This window comes from Centruroides vittatus, unplaced genomic scaffold, assembly GCF_030686945.1.
Source record: "Centruroides vittatus isolate TY-2023 unplaced genomic scaffold, ASM3068694v2 scaffold_435, whole genome shotgun sequence".
Classification (NCBI taxonomy): domain Eukaryota; kingdom Metazoa; phylum Arthropoda; class Arachnida; order Scorpiones; family Buthidae; genus Centruroides; species Centruroides vittatus.
The window spans coordinates 6,717,362-6,729,467 of NW_027122708.1; the positions used below are offsets into that span (position 1 = coordinate 6,717,362).

At 30.6% G+C, this 12,106-nt stretch overlaps 1 protein-coding gene across 2 annotated transcripts in view; it reads right to left on the minus strand.

The window, feature by feature from the left end:
• Nucleotides 1–12,106, minus strand: part of LOC136989085 (hepatoma-derived growth factor-related protein 3-like) — a 100,576-nt gene that overhangs the window by 32,578 nt on the left and 55,892 nt on the right. For both annotated transcript variants that reach the window (XM_067287179.1, XM_067287181.1), the window contains exon 6: nucleotides 1,834–1,959. In XM_067287179.1, coding sequence (XP_067143280.1) covers nucleotides 1,834–1,959 — 126 coding nt within the window. The remainder of the gene's footprint in view (nucleotides 1–1,833; nucleotides 1,960–12,106) is intronic.

Genomic DNA, 12,106 nt, shown 5'->3' on the forward strand with positions numbered 1-12,106 from the left:
ACAAAAATTACCTTTTAAGTTAGAAGTTTGATCTAAGTTCTTTTTTTATTAAATTTAGAACTCAATTCAAAGCATTTCTTTTTTGTTTTGTTATTGTATGCAGTTTCCAACAAACTTTAATAAATTTTTCTATTTGTGAAAATTTCTATGTAATTCAAAGATAATTTTTAATATATATCTTACACTGCATTATTAATATGATTTTGGAGGTTGCAGAACATATTAAATTAATTTAAAAAATGAAAAATAATTACAACATTTAATTTCGTGATATTTTGTATATCTTAAAAATAATTAATTCTATCCCAGGATTCTGGGAAACAGCTCACTTTTATCCTGGAATCCCAGGAAAAGATCGGGAAATGAGAAAACCTAGTTTTGAAGTAAAGATAGAGAATATAAAATTTTGGTATATATTGACAATAGATCTGTTAAAAAGTTATCTGTTTTACATTGTTTTAACAGCTTTAAAGAAAAAAATCAATATTGCTTAGAGATGAAAATTTACTTAAATATTTTATTATAAGTTTAAAGATTTTATATTACAATACTCCAAAAATGAATTTCTACAATTTGTCAATACATATATCATTTTTATAAATGCTAAAAACATTGTAAGTGAATAAAAATTTATTCATTTGCAATGTATCACCAATGTTATATGAATCTGATTCATATAACATTGATGATACTAATTGATAAATTTATTTAAATTTATAATCTCTTTGAAACTTTTTGGAGCGTGGGAGACGACACCCAACAGTCTCACAAATACTATAAAAAAAAATTGTTTCTGTCAGAAAAATAAAAGGCTGGAATTACAACAAGGGAAAGTTTCAAAGTTCAGAGGAATACTTACTGATCAATAACGATCAGATAATATTATTCTGAATTTCAAAACTTTCCCTTGTAATTCCAGTCTTTTATTTTTTTGACAGAACAATTTTTTTTTTTTATAGTATTCACAAGACTGTCAGGCAGGTACTTGTTAAGTATTGCATCAGTTTTTATTTTTGAAAGGTGAGAGTGGGCAGATGATGTCTAATGTTGCTGGGCAGTATGAGTTGAACAGGTCTACAGTAGGTTGCAGTTCAATCTTATCTAAGAAAGATATTGTATAATCAAGGAGGCTCAAACAGCTTAAGGAATAACAAAAATCACATCTGAGAAATGAAGATCATTGAAGAGCTCATAATGGAACCTGAAACAGATCTGACAGAAGAACACCAAGAAACTCGGCAAGATATGTTTTATTATGAAAAAGACGAATAATGCTCTCTGCTATCTGCTGATAATGATATCTGCTATTAAAGATCTTTTGAAGAAGTGGGAGGATATCAGAACAATGGTCTTAGAATGGCATCCAAACCAAGTTGAGGTTAATAGGCTTGGGGATCTCTACAATTACAATGCTATTAATTACTTCTTAAAATCCTGAAGAAGAGAGAAAAGCAATCGACATTAGACAGATTCTTTAACCCCCATAAATGGAAAAAACATGACTAATAAAAATGCAAAACTGTGTATATATCTATTTTGGTTAATGTTACCTATGGTAGCGAACGTGGCGGCTCGTCTCTGAAACAGTGGGGATGCACGTTCTAACCTAACCTAACCTATTCTAATAAATTACCATAATTATTGCCAAAAAAATGAGAAAATTTAAAAAACAATAAATGATTCTCGATCAGTGAACTAGCAAGAAAAGGAAACCTTATTAAACAAATTGAAAGAACCAAATACAGATAAAAATAATCATTCAAAAATAAGATTAAAAATAATTTTCTGCTATTTCTATACTGTGAATTTAAAGTAATTAAAACTTGTAATTACTTTCTTATCCTTATGCTTAACCTTATTTGGTTGTGTTTCCTCAGTAACTTTGGAATTTGCTTCTTCGTCGTCCTCCTCCTCTTTCTTCTCTTCCTCATCCTTTTCCTTTCTTGACTTCTTTGATTTCTAGAAATTATATTTAGAAAATTGTTAGATAATTAAAATATTTATATAATTAATATTCAGGTTAAAAGAAATATTTACAAATTATTTTTAATTACAAATTCATTGTCTCTCAATTAGTTTTATACAATAACAAGTCAAAAGGCCCAATGCAGGCATCGGGACATACTAAATTACAAATAAAAAATAATTTATATTGTTAATTTAAATAATAGTTAGGGGCATCCCTAGTGGCCATTTTTGGCATACTGTGACAGAAAGAAAGAAACTGCCCATTTTTTCAGCTTTATATAGTAGAGATAATATACATAAGCAAAAATGAAATTAAAAATAGAAACTTAAATGTTATTTGTATATAAAAATAGATTTATTTAATATGATGTAAATTTCAAAAAGAAAGTTCAAATATAAATCTAGATTTTTTTTAAAAATTTTATTTTAAAAAAACTTATTTTTCAGCATATATTCCTTGTATCTCTATACAAAATAAACAAAATTTCTTTGATTCTAAGATACATGAGTTTGAAATAAAATTTTAAGACTTTTTGAATGGAAGGAAAAATCTTCAAATAATCAATTTTATTGAGTTTTCTTATGTAATAACAAGCCACATGTGTGTTCTAGAGAAGTTCCTTTTAAAATTACAGTAAATGAATTATGTAACTTTTCCCAGAAGAGTTAAAATTGTGTGGGCACCATCTGTTATAAAAAGTTTTTGTAAAATCTCATATCATTATAAAATGGCAAAAATCTTATTTTGAAAGCAGAGATGAGTTTTATAAAAAAAATTGTAAATGCCAGTAAGTAAAATTGGTAGTTCTAATTGGTATATTATAACTGAATGACTATCCTTTAACCAATAAGCATCGACTTGGGTTTGTGGGGTGGGAACTTTCTTGGAAAAAGTTATACCAACTCGGAGCTACATTGTCAGCTACAAATGTAAACAAACAATTATAAATCATTATTCTTATCTATTTTTAGCTTGAATTTAATAAATTTTTATGTATATTTATCCTATTTAACAAATAAGCATGTTTTTTAAACCATCAGCCATAAATCTTTCAAAAAACAAAGTACTTCCGGTTATTGTGGTACTTCTGTAATACATAAGAAATACATGTATAGTCGTTAATATAATAAAGTAATAATCGCTTATTATAGTCTACTATTTGTACAATAGTGTAAATAACGTATAAATAAAATCAAATACACATCATCAATAATAAAAGTGTATTGACCTAGATTTAGAAAGGCCACCACCCCCCATGCCGATCAGCATTATAATCTATAGGCCGTATTATTTCTCTACATTGATTTAGAAAGCTGCAGTTTTTTTATTTGACAGAAAATAGATGTATCTAAGTAACGTATATAACAAATTAATGGAATATTTATAAAAAACGTTTTTTTTTAATATTTTGAAATCTTAAATTTTATTAATTTTTTTTATAAATACATAATATTTTGAAGTTAACAATCATAAAGTGTAATATGCACGTGATAGAAAACCGAAAACAGATTATATCTACTACAATTTTTGAGAGAGATATCACAAATTGAAAAACTACTTTAAAAACCACAAATTGTGTACGTAACGGCAATGTTGTTTCGGATTATTGAGTGCACAACTGACAGGTTAAGTTTCAAAGTCAGTGAACAAAATTGTGTCACATACACACAAACTAACATCAATGCAGAGAGGAGAAAATCTTGATTTTTTTTTCATTTCTCAACATTTCAAAGTCCAAAAATGTAAAAATCTTACGAGGGTGTCATTTTTCACCACACTTTCCCTTGTTATGTGTAACATCCAGGAATGTAAAAATTGGGTTTTCTTGTTCAAACAATTTTAGGAACATACTGTATATTCCATGTCCTCCAAAAATGATAAAAACATTATTAATTCATCTTATTTATTTATTATAGTATTTAAGGAATGTCTTTAAATAATTATGGATACATTCTTAAAGAATATATTCTTAGTTATATTTTTGATTTTTGCTTGTGTTAATTCTTTAAAAGGAGCAGAACAATAATCTAACATCCCTTCTAATCTAGAAGCTTTCTTCCAGGTTTCTGTAGTCTTTTATGTATCAAGACTAAGACAAGATTTGATGATGATGTAAAGTTCCTCACATACTACATATGTAAACTGCATTAGGCACAAGTTGATTACTAATGAAAATCAACACAAACTCTTTGACGCCTTTTTTATACACAGCCATTTTTTGCTACAATTCAAACGTTTTCAGTTATTTTTTAATAACCTTTTTCAAGAACCGTTACAGTCGAATGTGGTCGTAATTTGAACAAACATTGTCAATCATAATGGAACTTTTTTAAAATGCTTCTATTCGCGATCTCCTAATGGGAGATTTACAAACCATAAACTTATAAAAAATAAAAATAAACTTATATCATTAATACGCATGCCAGCTTTTCACTCGTGATATGTATCACAATAACTTAACGAATTCACCTGCCTATCCGTTAATATACCTAATATACTCTTATATTAATCACTTTCTTGTAAAGTGCTGCTGTACACGAATTTCCTTGCCCGTTAATATACCTAATACAATAGTGAACTAAATACCGCGTTCATGTAAATATCTGCTGTAGCTGGTTTTTTCTCATCTGCCGCTACCTTTTCTTCCTTACAAAACGCAGTTTCTCCATGCCGTTCAGATCTTGCTAGCTTCCCTGAAGTTAATGGTCTGCCCTTTGTAGCTGGTTTTGAAGATATTCCATGCTTCTGCATACTTGAGGTGTTTTTTTATATACTGGCATGCGTATTAATGATATAAGTTCATTTTTATTTTTTATAAGTTTATGGTTTGCAAATCTCCCATTAGGAGATCGCGAATAGAAGCATTTTAAAAGTTCCATTACGATTGGCGACGTTTGTTCAAATTATGACCGCATTCGACTAATGGTTCTTGAAAAAAATTATTAAAAATAACTGAAAACATTTGAATTGTAGCAAAAAACGGCTGTGTGTAAAAAGGTGTCAAAAAGTTTGTGTTGTAAATTAACGCAGTCATAGAAGCGTGTAAAGTATGATGAAATCTATGTTGCTATGCTATCTTAATCTTCAAACTAACAATATTTTATTATTCATTTCAACTCAATACTCAAATTTGCTTTTCATTGACATAATCTAGGCTAGCAATCACCAACCGGTGTTCTGTGGACCACTGATGGTCCATGGAGAAATTTGAACATTTGATCAACTCAAGGTTATGTGAAGTATTATGAAAGAAATGCAAAATAACTGGTTGCTTTTTCTCACTCATTAGGGTTTTTTTATTCAGGATCTAAAACCAAACACAAAATCAATATATAGCAATGTCAATAAATAATGTGAGTTCAATTGTTCTCCTTCATGGAAAAGAGCCAAGAATCTATCTATGAACTAATTTCAATCAAGCAGCAACAAACTTCATTACTAATTTGTTATAATTAAACAAGTGAATTTCATATTAATAAAGAAAAATGGAACTTTTATAATCATTATTCTATAGATGTTTGTATCATTAAAAAAAATTCATGATAGTGTTCTGCAGGATTCAAAATTGTGAATTTAGTGGTCTGGGAGGTCAGAAAGGTTGGCAATCACTGATCTAGGCCATCCTGATACAATCTTTAATAAGAGGTATTTGACTCCCTGAGCTAAGCAGTTTTATTGTAAATCATAGCTATTAAAGATTGCAGTATAGTTGTATTATAGACAAAAGGCCTCCAAATTCATTGCAGAACTGAAGGTACAGCTTTTCCCACACTTCATTCATTTAGTGCTGTGATGTCTTCATTGAAGATAAATATTGAAATTATAAGGCAATACAACTTTAAAATCATTTACAAAGAACTTGCAAGTAAAAAAAATACTCACTATACAATATAATAGGTGATTGTTTGTTTCAATATCTAATAGAATTCATTGATATCTTTATGGGTTACTCAATCTACTTTTGCCTAAATTGTCATAACAGTCAACTTAATAAACACACCTTCCAAAAGTTGGATAGTTTAATCACAAAAAAAAAAAAAAAACCTTATTTTTACATCAGCATGAGTTTAATCTTTCATATGGACATAGAGAAATGTTTTTGACCTAATAATAGGTCCACTTCAGGTCTCAAACTTTTTGTTCTATTTTGGAATTTGATGGAAAATGATATAAAATTTCAAATTTTGGAATGAATGACAGTAAAGTTCAAAATCATGTTTGATGTCCTTAGAATAACTGTTTACATATTTTAAATTGATGTTAGATGTCTGTAAAAATTTGTAAACATCTATTTTATAAATTAATGTAGGTTTTTGCCTTTTCTTAATTAATGAGATCCATTTTCTTGGTTACTGTTTGGATCAACATTCTATGATGATCCAAACAGGAACCAAGATTAATATTTCATATCCATTCTTTTTATATTGTTGTGCCAATAAAGATTTTTATCATCATTTAACATTAGATGAAAAATATTAAAAAAAAACAGTTTTAGTATTATTAAAAAGGAAAAAAATAATTTTTAAAAGTTTATTTACAAGCATTTAAGAATAATAAAATTAAAAACAGATCAAAAAGATAAATAATAATAATGGTAACATACATCATGGTAAACACATCTGTCTGATAGGGGGAAAAAAGAAGGGGGTAACCAGAATGAAGATGAATTTATAAATGGAGACAGTAATAAATTTGCAGATGAATATAAGTATGAGTTGTTAATCATGGAAAAAATTTATGTAACTTAACAGATAATCAATATCTAAAAAATTTTTGTTATAAATGAATTGGAATTTTATAAAAACATACAAATATATACAAGTTTTTTAAATAACATCATTACAAGGAAACATGTTGCAAGTGTTAATTAATTATAAGATAAACAAATATCAAGAAAACAATTGTAAAAATTGACTGAAGAGGTACTAAAAGTCGAAATCAAAACACATTTAACTTTTAGTCCCTCTTCAGTCACATAAAGGATATTATAAGTGGTCTGAATTGTCTATTAAGATTGGCCAGTATGACAAATCTAGGTAAAAGTGAATCAAGTAACCCCTAAAGATGTCAAAAATAGGTAATGTTTGACAGCTATGGCTATTTTGTTGTTCTGTATGTACAAAACTTTTAGTTTTAACATTATGTCAATGACATTTTGAAGACATTTTAAACATTAAAAATGAGTTCAAATTAAATGTACACATCCAACAAAAGTAATTTAAACAGATGTAACTATTGAACAATATAGCTAAAAATATCAATTACTGGCATACTATATGATCTACTTGTGATAATGCTAATTGTTATTACGTATACTCATATCAATGCATACCAATGCAATAGAAATGTATTAACATCACTTTGATAGAAATCATGAGAATGAGAAGCCAAAAAGTCATTAAAGGTACATTTTATTGCATCCTCTTCCTTGAAAACTTTTCTTGCCAAAAAACTGTCCAAATGTATAAAAAAAGTGATAGTCTATTGACAAAAACGTCTGGAGAATAAGATGGATAAGAGAAGAATTTTATTTGAACACTTTCATTTTTGTGACAAATAATTAAAGAATTGCAGACCTCCAAGTGATGCTTCTTATCTCTCTCAGAGTTCATGTAGCACCCATTTGTCAAGCTTCTTTACTTTCCCTAACATGTTTAGATGTCAAGAAATGATTGATTTATGTCCAGTATGTTCAACCTTACCACCAGTTCCCAGAGAGTCAGACAATGTTCTGATTCAATGACAATCTTCAATTCTGGTTTGTGAGATTTGTATTCCCGGAATAAAATTTCTGAACCAATGCATGGTGGTCTGCTCGCTCACAGCACCTTCACCAAAAGTTTATTGGTATTTCAGGTTGCTTAGGCTGCATTATGTCCCTACTTATACTCGAAAAAGAAAGTACTCCAAAACATATGGAACTCACAATATAAATGAGATTACATTTTTAAATTCACATATTATATGTGTACTCTTCCAATTGCAAACAGACTGTTCACATGGAAAAAAAGTTAAATTACAAGGCCAAAAGTTTAAATTTTAAAAAACAGCCATTTAATTTGCAACAACACTATATATAATGTTCCTTATAAAAAGCAAGCATTATTTGGACTCACAAAAGAAAAACCACTTCAAATAATTCTATGCAGATTTATTTCAATTACGTTACCTTATCTACAATAACTTTTTCTAACTGATGTCCACAGAGAGTTAACAAGATATTTGTACAAGAGAAAAATCACAAGGTCAGATTCTATATCTTTTTTTTTTTTTTGAATTTACAGTTCAGAAATATGGAAGGAATATATGTATGTATTCAGTCTACTCTTCATTGCAGCCATCTTGTTTATTGAAATATTTATTTTTAAATTTCTTTTTGTATACTTTTTATTAACTGTAGTATATTTCTTCTTAGTTGTTTCAAAGTATGATTGCTTATGAAAATAGAACAACAACAGAAAACACTCCTATCTTTGACAATGATGCTAAATCAGAATTAATCTCATTGGCCAGCTGGCTATCCCTCTACACATTGCCAGAATATATCTGATTGAACAGAAAGTTCTCTCACTTTTTGGAACTTCCTAGAATAACTTTTTTTCTGGGACATTCTAGAATGTTCCATGGTAGCATATAAACAGGTTGGGGTACGTGCTATAAGAAAATACCAAATCCAGTCCTCTCACTCTACTTTACCATGACGAACCAACATCTGCTAACCAAAGAGCAAGTTCGCCTGCTCCTCGTTTATGACTATCATTCCAACAAAACAGCAGCCAATTCTATCACTGACACCAATGCTCTGTTAGGCCCGGATACTGTCGCCAGAAGAACCGCATACGATTAGTACAAACGCTTCAAAAGTGGAGATCCCTAACCCAAGAAGATCATGCTCTCTGTCTTCTGGGATTCTAAAGGAATCATCATGTTCGAGTTGCTGCTGCAAAATACAACCATCAACGCAACTTTCTACAGCAAACAACTTGATGTCTGCAGCAGAAACTGGCAGAGACCCGCCCGGATCACCAGATCATCATCCTGCTGCATGACAATGCACAGCCACATATGGCTAGGCAGACCCGCCAGAAACTACTGGACCTGAACTGGGAGGTCTTGCCCCACCCGCCGTATAGCCCTGACATTGCACCTTCCGATTATTACCTGTTCGCCACACTCAACCATCACCTGGCTGGCAAGGAGTTGGCAAGGAAGGCTCAACAATGAAGCCAACTTTGAGACCAGCCTGACCAACTTCTTCAAGTTGCAGCCACCAGAGTTTTATTGAGATGGCATCCATTCCTTGCATAAGCATTGGCAGGAAGTGGTCAACAACAACGATGATTACATTGATGATTGAAGTCAATTCTAAACATAAAAATTTCCTTGGCTAAATAAAATGCGTCCAAAAGTGCAAGAACTTTCTGTTCAATCAGATAGAAATGAGAAAGGAAAAACATGGCAACAATTTGTTTCTTTTCTAAGTAATAGTAGTCCTTGCTTTAACAAGTGTCTAATTACCTGGGATTTGAATTCCCAACTTCTTTTCTTACATTCATTACGTTGTGGTTGTGGACACTTCAATAGAGTTGACCCATTTCACTTTTTACACAGATAGATATTTGTAAAAAGTATATTATTTTTGTTTTAATTTACTAGTAATTTACTGAAAATTTTACTAATAATTTACTGAAAATAATATTAACTCAAAAATCATTGTAGTTTATAGAAAGAAAGAAATATATAATCAAATTTTTTAAAAACTTTCCATGGAAGTTTTCAATTTTTTAGTTGCAAATAAAATTGTGGGCAACAGTCTACCTTCTGTAACTACTACTACTGTATTTTTTTTTCTTTTTATCTTATCTTTTATTTGTCCTTGTTGGAGTAGTTTAATACTCACTTCTGAGTGGTGCACTTAATAAATACAGTAAAACCGGTCTACGGCGACCACCCATGGTTCTTTCAAAAAGTGGTCTTTTAGACAGGTGGTCATCCAATACAGGTGGTGCTTTAATACCATATTTCCATATGTATTTTGCACACGTTTTAGCCATTTCTACTAAGCAAAGCTTGAAGTGAGCAAAAATAAGCAAATTTTTTCAACGATAGAGCTATATTGGTATTGTATTTTATTCTTACTGGATAACTCGATTTACAGGAGTCGTAGTGATTTTATAAGACAGATTTAATCCCAATATTTTAAAGATTAATACAATATTCGCATTCTCTCGATTATAATGCACACTTTCTTTTTTCCGATTTAATTAATTCAACTTGGTTCTTTTCATTTGCTCCTCAGTTATGTGTATTACGTCTTCGATATACAAGCACACCGTATCTCTCCATCACTTTGGTTTTGGTTTTCGTTACTTTAATCTTATTTTAACTTTATAAAATACTGTATTTTTTTAATATTTAACATTTTCTTAAGTACAAAAAAAATATTAATTAATAATAAAATGATTTTATTATTTTTTCTTATAATACAATTTTATTACTCTCTGCGATTGTCGAATGACAATGGCAGAATTGAAAAAGGAAGGTTGCCTGTAAAACTAATTTTTGCATTAATGCATTTATTGTTTTTTGAATATTTTGCATGCAAAAAGTACTTGAATGAGATCAGCTGATTAATTGTATCGTGTACAATATTTTATACCCCCTAAGGAAAATACTGTAGGTCTACAGTAAAATAAATTTTGTTTTCCCACAGTTAAACTTCACTGCTAACAGCTGTTGTGATAAACCATTTTCACTTTCTCTGATAACTTTAACAAGATCTTCTAACAACACCACTTCACATTTCTTTTGTTTTCAGACAATTTCAAACAAACTGAAATGAATTTCCTTTGTTGCTAGACTAATTCGTTAACACCTACACCTAATTTCAAGGGTGGGAGAAGTGCCCGAGGTGGATTCGAACAAGAGTTTAGACCAGATATATTCGCGGAAGTGGTCACTTGTTACAGTTGTTGGATGTTCTTTTGGACCAAAAATCCATGCCCGTGATCACACACAGGTGGTCATTTAATACAAGTAACTTATACGAAGACTATGTATAAACTATTCCGTGCCAGACATTTTTGCCTGTTTTGACAGGTGCCTGTCGAATGCAGGTGGTCGCCTAAGCAGTTTTCACTGTATAAAATAAATACAGTCGAGTCCACATAAGTTGACACCATTGGTTAAGTAGTCAGTTTCTGTGGTCCGGCTGACTTACATAGGCATTAATGTTAAAAAACTCCGGTTTACTCGACACTGTTTAACTCGTCACCACTGGATAAATCGACATACTTTTGCCATCCCACATTCCGATAAGTCTGTCACCCCCTCCTGAAAAAATGAATTCACTCTGCCTCTCAAGCCAGAGGCATTAAGAATCCTTAGACGTTACTTGCCAACAATGACAATTGCAAAGATGATGTTTTCAAGGCGTTCGTGATCGTTGAAAGAGAAGGTTGAGACAGTTAAGTGCTCAAAACAAACAACACTAAATGAATTTTTCAGTTTTTCATCAACAGAGTAATTGTAAATGGAGGATACAACGTATTGTAAGCCTATACTACTGTATTTTATTAATTGTAGTTTTGTGGTTTTTTTTCCAACTTTGCTTTAGTCGTCACATCAGATAACTTGACACATTTCCACTTCCCCTTGGGGTGTCGACTTATGCGGAGTCGACTGTGTGTGTGTGTGTGTGTGTGTGTGTGTGTGTGTGTGTGTGTGTGTGTGTGTATACAGGTATACCTCGAGTTACGTCGCTCTCGAGTTACGTCGTTCCCGATTATACGTCATTTGTCAAAAAAGTATATGGAAAAATAAAAATCAAGTTTAAGTCAGTTTATTCGACTTTAAATCCGCCCACCATAAACATTGAAGTCGTAATATCACTAGAAAAGTGTTGAAAGCACATAAAATCATATTAAAATATGTACATTTACAGTAAATGTTAATATAATCATCATAAATCCTAGGGAACGAACCATGAAAACATCTCTGTTTCTGTGTTGTCGTCTTATTTAGCGGTCTTTGAGTGCTCATTATTGACATTTCCTCCATTATTGGCATTTAGTTACGATGTAAGTCGAAACTACGACTTACGTCGTAACTACACAAGTAAATTCGACTTATGTCGTT